General features: G+C 36.5%; 1 protein-coding gene across 1 annotated transcript in view; it reads left to right on the top strand.

Moving 5' to 3' along the window:
• The window catches only part of LOC106872848 (aromatic-L-amino-acid decarboxylase), a 53,199-nt gene extending 45,655 nt beyond the window's left edge, over positions 1 to 7,544 (top strand). The window contains 2 exon segments of the mRNA XM_052965968.1: positions 2,796 to 2,897; positions 7,170 to 7,544. Of these exon segments, the coding sequence (XP_052821928.1) occupies positions 2,796 to 2,897; positions 7,170 to 7,385 (318 nt within the window). The 3' untranslated portion in view covers positions 7,386 to 7,544.
• The last annotated feature ends 331 nt before the right edge of the window (positions 7,545 to 7,875 follow it).

Genomic DNA, 7,875 nt, shown 5'->3' with positions numbered 1-7,875 from the left:
TGTGTGTGTGTGTGTGTGTGTGTGTGTGTGTGTGTGTGTGTGTGTGTGTGTGTGTGTGTGTGTGTATAAACGCACTCATTTTCATCTTAGGAAATACTGAGGAGGAAATACAATTACATATTGCCAGTGGAATGAAAGCGTGAGACGTAATGAAAACAGTGTTCATATATTCTCATCAGTGTTAGGATTTTAACAAACTGGAATCATATGCAGCTGTTTAAAGTCCAAAAGCCAGACGCAAATGCAAGCCATGACATCTTAATAGACATTCATGGCACATTCAGGTCAGAGGATTGTAGCATGTGTACCACTGTTGTGTTTACATGTACGAACTTTCGTTGAAAACGCGTTTCGGACTACTATAAGTTTTATCCATCTGAGCCGTTTAAAGAATAAGATACGTAGTTGAAATGATATAATCGAAAAATGTTTACAAGCAGGAGTCTTACTATACATCACGAAGCTTCAATATTTGTATGGAAAGTTTGATTTATGTTTTCGTTACAAGCAAGAAAGTAAAATCCGCTATAATCGTTAGAATGCTATAATAGCAGTTGGAAAGGTGGTCACAACTTTAAAATATGGTTGTTATTAAGTAGTAATTGAAACTTGTTCTTTTTGACGAAGTCAGTTATTGGAATCAATAAATTGACGACAGGTACAAGTCATGACGAGTATCAACTGGGTGTTGTATTGGAGGCCACATTGCCACAATAAATCAGTAGAAGTGGGGTGGGATTTCCTCGTTCTTAGACTTGAAAGAGCGTATATACAGAATGAACGTTTCCTTAGCGTTACTGATGATAAACACAATATAATTTCTCTGGATAATATGATGCATGGATAGGGTCATCTTATACACAACTGTCATAGAAACGAGACAACCCCTTCAGTGGACAGGTGGATTGTTCTCTGTAGTTAAAGGTACACTACCTGCATTGGTGCAGCATTTTACTTTTCTAGCAGACGTTGGGAGAAGCGATGTTCGTTTTTGAAAGTGTATATTACGATAAAATTGAGTATATAAAAAATCTTGTGGTATCTAAGTAAGTGTGCTAAGAAAAGGTTGCTTAAAATTGAATGCAATCTTATGTTTATGGAACGAGGCTATTTTCTCTGAGAGTTTTAGATACTAAGGTGACGATTCCTTCATGAGCAGACCTTAACACTAAAACCACTCAATATAAGTATCGCTATAGAAAGCTTAATTTCATGCCCTTATTAATTCTCAAGAATTTCGATGAACTCTAGCTATAATTAGAAACTTAATAGTCGGCACCGGTGGATAATTCTTCATTTTATCCTTTGAGAAATCTACGGCAAAACCCGCTCCCATTTATATCAAGGTGCTACCGATCAGTAGTTTTTGTTATGAGTTAGTGTATATGGAAATTATGCATTCACCCTCTCGAAGTGATTCGGTATCAATAGCAAAATAATCTCATTCAATCTTCAGATCAAATTAAATATCTCAATGAAAAAGCAAAGATCTTGTTCTCCTGCATTAGGCATCACTTCCACAACATATAAATATCTTATGTGTTTAAAATTTTTCCAATGATAGAATTGTTTACACTTCCCGAGAGAACATCGTAAACTAAATCAGGTAAAATTCATCGACTCCGCAGCCGGTTCTAAGACGCCCGTCTGTAACTTCAGAAATCCACCATTACACTGAAAGTATTCTGCCTTCCACAGATGATTATCTTTAGAATAGTCCTTACCCTAGCTGGTGGTATTACAAAGAATTATGGGACTTTAAGTCAACGATTTGGAGGGAGCGTTCATTCAGTGTATACACTTTTTAGGGGAAAAATTACTTTCTTGTATCGTTTGATATAAAGCTTTAAGACCCTAGAAATAACCAGATCAGTATAAGTTAGAATATTCTCCACATAGACTCTTCCTATTCATATAAGAGTGTGAAAGTGCATCCATGCCGGTGTGAGGAGTTTCACAAATTACAATAGCTAACCGATGTCTATGGCATGAAACAGCACTGTCGTATATTACTATCACTACAAGAACTCACTGTGTAAAGAATGTGTCTTACAATGCAATGAAACGTTTTCAGAAGTTGAAGTTGCTTCGCCTTTCAGTATTACACAACCAGTAAAATTAGATGTGTTTGGGAAGCTTCGAAACTTTTAGTAACGGACATTTGTTTTAGATTTTTTTTATTTTTTATACGTACACAACTTGTATATACGTTATGTGAAAACATTTCACCTTCAGCGGATAAGTTTGTCCTCATGGACGCATCGAATCGTTTTGATGGTAACCTTCCGGCTGCAAGTCTGCGGGTTTGATGGAATTCTTTACCTTGTGATGAAACCTTCAAAGTAACACTTAACCTTCTGTTCCAAAGTTCCCTTAGCTGTATTTGTATCTAATTTATAAGTACAGTTCAGGGTTTCAGGCTGCAAGGACACTTTGATGCGTTGCGTGTATGTTCAGCTCTTGTACCCAAATGTATCGCAAGGAAAATATACGACAAGGAATAGGTGAAAGTTTCAATTTGATTCTATCGATTTAATCTAATATTCAGAACACCTTTCAGAAACGGGGAAATTTCTACTCGAATTAGATATAATCCCCTCACACATTAACCCGACAGACATAAAGAAAACAGTCCCATCTGTCTGGTGTACTCCGGACAATAACTATGACTAGATTAAGTTGCAAACGGTGTCTGGTCTTATACACAACACTATTCTTTTGTTAAGAAAAATCTAATTGTTTCATTTGCAGCTAATCAACATAAATTAATTACCTGCTACTTTTTATACTCTTAGGATATCAAATTGGCTGCAGAGTTTAAAAAGTTGATTGAAGCTGACGCAAGATTCGAGATCTTTGGCGAAGTTGTAATGAGCCTCGTTTGCTTTCGTTTAAAGGTAAGTTGACGTTGATGCATTCATTTAAGGTACACAAAATTTAATATTTCATAATTACGAATTCAAATCTAAACAGACTTAACTGTACAGTCCGGTTGGCGATCAAGTCATGAGCTCATTTCCTCGATCAGGTAGTGCGTTTCATCCAGAAGCAAAGCACTTCATTTAAATTGCTTAAGTCCACTTCAATGAAAATGAGTAACAACAGTATGCTGAGTCTCTCTCTCTCTCTCTCTCTCTTTCTCTCTCTCTCTCTCTCTCTCTCTCTCTCTCTCTCTCTCTCTCTCTCTCTCTCTCTCTCTCTCTCTCTCGCTCGCTCGCTCGCTCCTGCAGTTCTTCCCCTAGAAAAATAAGAGCAATTACAAAAGTATGATGCAATTTTACCAAACCATTGAAGTTCACGGGTGGTGGTAGTCTCTTTTAATTTGACTTTATTAAATAAACACTCGTGATATAGGAAAAAGAATTAAACTAAAAACATCTTATCCTTCGTTTTGACGAGAAATCGTAAATTAATACCTTTTTAATTAAAATAGATTCACTGTATACTGTATGACTAAGTTATTGATACTGGGATTGATCTACTATCGGTGTGTATAGCTCTCTATTTTCTAGGAGAGAGGGGGAGAAGCTGTTGCTATGGAAACACAAATGCTCAAATGACCTTTAAGTATGCTAAATATATCAGTAAATGTCACAGATTTGACGATATTGCCATTCATACAACTATGTCCAGAGTCTATATCCTTAGGTAGTTATTACACTATTACCAATGAAATATCCATTTACCCTTGTTTATAATCTTCACCAGAACAAGTAGAATTGAACCGATCCTGTTTATTTCGGTTTCGCGGTGACTGCGAGTAGGTCCTAGCTCCTTTGTAATATGAAGTACCTTGATAATATATCCAGTTGTCAGCTACAACCAGACACCGACTCAACATACTACAACTTTCTTCGAGTAAACAAGTGTCGATAGGACTGCGCAGTTACAATGACGAAACAGATACGGTGCTGCTCATCCGTCCCTTAGATAAAGTAATAAGTTCGGCTCGAGTCAAAAGAAAATTGAGGACTCGGTATTCCGAGATTCTACTTTTATAAAGTTGGTACCTTTATATGGCTATTCGGCCTGTTAGAAATAGCAACGAAATATTTCAAGCCACACCATACTAAGTTAAAAGAAAGACATACTGCATCAGTTACTTCTTGATACAATATAGCTGATATAAGAGGGCGGTGAGCTGGCAGAGTCGTCAGCGCGCCGGGCGAAATGCTTCGCAGTATTTCATCTGTCTTTACGTTCTGAGTTCAAATTCTGCTGAGGTCGACTTTGCCTTTCATCCTTTCGGGGTCGAGAAATTAAGTACCAGTTTTGTACTGAGGTCGATGTGAACAACTGGCCCCCTCCCCCAAAATTTCGGGCCTTATGCCTAGAGTAGAAAAGAATATACCTGACATAATTCACACTGACATGGGTGGAACTTGATGGATCAGGTGTCTGTTGAATCAGGCCTGACCTAGGGCCAAACAGCAACAGCAATAAGTCAATAATTTATTCACAATATTTGAGACGATACCAAAGAAAGACTTCCATTAACAGTTGATACTTAAACTTTGCAAATGTCAACGCAATAAACTCCATTCATGTCGTCACCGTACAAGTCAGTTTATTGTGTCTTCTATCAGCACATGGCTGGTTTGTGATAGATTTAAACCTATTGAAACATAAACAGCATTGTTAACAACGGGACAGAGTAACCTACTAACTCTCATTACAGATACTAATGCTGTAGATGATGATGATGATGATGATGTTGATAATGATAGTGTTTTGGGTTTTTTTTTGACACAAGGATATTGACACAAGATTTAAAAACAAAAAAATAAAGGAGAAGCAAAATATACAAAATTTAAAGAAAAAATATTCATTTCTTTATATTTATATTTGTCATAATTTATCAGTAAAATAATATCAAAAACAGTGGAGAACTCTACTCGTTAGAATGTTAGACCCCCTACAACTGTGTGGTTAAGAGTCAACACGGGGTACCGGGTGTAATGACACGTCGTATACACACACACAAATATCAATTAACGTACACAGTATGTAGTTATGAGCTATTAATCGTTTCATACCTTACAGTCGTTGTCTAGGCAGGTTTCCAAGTATTGTTCAGGCTCTGATTACACGAGCTATAAAAATCTGTCTCGATCCCGTCCTTAAGGTATCAAATTATAAGTGGCTCATGACTGTGGACGTTAAACGATATTCACCTCTCACCGGATGGACTACTTCTTTTGTTAAGGGAAAAGTAAGAGATATATATTTTTTTTCTTTTATTCTTTTACTTGTTTCAATCACTTGACTACGGCCATGCTGAAGCACTGCCTTTAGACGAACAAATTGACCTAAGACTTAGTACTTATTCTATCGGTATCTTTTGCCGTATCGCTATGTTACGGGGACGTAAACACACAAACCACTTTTATCAAGCGATGTGGGGGGGACACACACATAGACACACAAATACATACATGCATATATATATATATGTGTGTGTGTGTATGAGTGTGTGTGTGTGTTTATGTGTGTGTGTGTGTGTGTCTGTGTGGCTATGTGGTAAGTAGCTTGCTTCCCAACCACATGGTTCCGGGTTCAGTCCCGCTGCGGGACACCTTTGGCAAGCGTCTTCTACTCCTAACTTTGGAGAAAATAATATTGTTACCATCGAAATAAAGAAATCATTCGACTCTAACAGAAATCTATTGACTTTTCTCACCTATGACATCCACGTTTCTCCTGTCTCTTGAATTATTATTGCTGTGTGCGTCTAAGGGATATTTACTGCCTCTTATTCTATAGTCTGCCTTTGGTTTCGGGTTTGTTCCCTCCCACACACTTTCTTCTGTAGATCAATAATCAATTTCCGTCATGTTCAACAATGGCAACACTAATACAGATGACAGTGCAGTTCATCTAATGATTTATTGACTTGCAACATAGACACCAAAACCTCACTGATTCTATGAGTTGAGACCTGAAGACATGTTGGTCTTGTTTCTTTTGACAGCATAATTCATCTGCTCTTCATATCAAGAAAATATCGCCCACATGCTATTTAAATGTGAGCAGCACTAAACTAGAGCACTCACAATTACTAAGTCTCACTATCACCGAAGCTCTTTCTTAGTCAACTCACCTCTCTCAAATAGCTTAAACCGTCATCCAAAGAACACTACTTCTCTTCAAGATCTGAAGATGCTCTATTCGCCACCAATCATTAACACTCTACAAGTCTCAGGTGAGATTCATAGTGCATTATTGCTTTTTGATCAAGAACACTGCTTACACAGAAAAAGCCACCCAACTGAATTGCATAAAACATTGTCAGATACAGTCTTGGGCCCTAACGATCTCCGGTGATCGCAGAATGTTGCATTCATACTATCTCCTCCCAGATATTCGCATTCCACTAAACTCTCTTCCATTCATCAACCTAACCAGGCCCCACACTAATTACTAAGCCCAGTCCTTCCCGGAGCGTCGTCTCTGAACTTTCCTGCAGCTAATAATTTATAAAGATTCAACAGGAACATTAATGGTATCAGTTGCATTGCTTCAGGTGTGGATGAGCCCTGATCTTCCAGTAAATAAAAGATAAATATTTCTGATACAGGTACAAACAGGACCATCAATTGTAGTGAGGAGTGTTGTCATTTAAATCGTCTCCAATTTTTGATCGGTGATTTATCGATCCCGGATAGAAGAAAGGTATGATCGACAGGATTTAAATTCAGGGTGTGAAGAGCCAGAAGAAATAACTCAAAGTTTTGTCCGAATCCTTAACGATTCTATCAATCGACTGAGAATGACAGACACTCATTCGGACATTTAAATACAGAGACGCAGACAGATTGAGAGAGGGAAATAGATAAATAAAACAGGTGAATATTCACAACAATAGTAACAAGCTGAATCTTTGAAAACTAAACTTTTTCCTTAGAAAATCACAAAATAAATGAATGATGATATATTATGAATGATGATATTATGAATTATGAATGATGACATTATGAATGATGACATTATGAATGATGACATTATGAATGATGACATTATGAATGATGATATATTATGAAACTGAAAGTGAATTACATTCTATGGTCTCTTCAGATATTACTTAGTATTAATGAAATTGTATCGATTTTAGACAAAGGTACCTTGCTAATAAATCTGTAATTCTTTTCCTTTTACCTTTATATTCACAGGGCAGCAACGAAATTAATGAACAGTTAGTGAAAGAGATCAATAATGATGGAAGAATCCACTTGGTGCCATCTAAGTGTGATGATACATTCTTCCTTCGGTTTTCTATCTGCTCCAACCGTACCACATATGAAGACGTACAGCATGCTTATAAAGTGATCACAGAAATAGTCGAGAAAATAAAGCAGAACTCCCGAGTATCGTTGGATTCCAAATGAAATATTTATTCACATCAAGTTACATATTTTTCAGTGTAACAAAATATTTTAAAATGTTATTTATTTTCATAAAAAAATTGTTCTTTCATAGAAAGAAATCGTATTCGTTTTGGTTTAAATAATAGAAATTTCCGAGTAAACTTAAAGTGGGCAGATTTATCAGTATCTTCTTCTGTTGCTTGGTAGTTTATATGATCATAGATTCATTTTAGGACTATGAACAGAACAATCATATTTGGCAGCTTTAATTATTATAATCCATTTACATTTATAGATAGTGTATCTGGACCAATAATAATAATAATAATAGGGAATAAATGTGGTGATAATTTTAGCATGCATTGCAAGACAAAAGTGCCCTTGCTACTCTTGGCCTCCAGAGGATGCCTTGTACTGGGACAGCTGAAATAATAATAATAATAATAATAATAATGATGATGATGATGATGATGGAGCGGGAATTATAAAATGGCAAAACAGAAAAGTGATG

The sequence above is a fragment of the Octopus bimaculoides genome, chromosome 3 (assembly GCF_001194135.2).
Source record: "Octopus bimaculoides isolate UCB-OBI-ISO-001 chromosome 3, ASM119413v2, whole genome shotgun sequence".
NCBI classification, from domain to species: domain Eukaryota; kingdom Metazoa; phylum Mollusca; class Cephalopoda; order Octopoda; family Octopodidae; genus Octopus; species Octopus bimaculoides.
The sequence above is the reverse complement of the archived record's forward strand: the minus strand, read 5'-3'. Positions and strand labels throughout refer to the sequence as shown.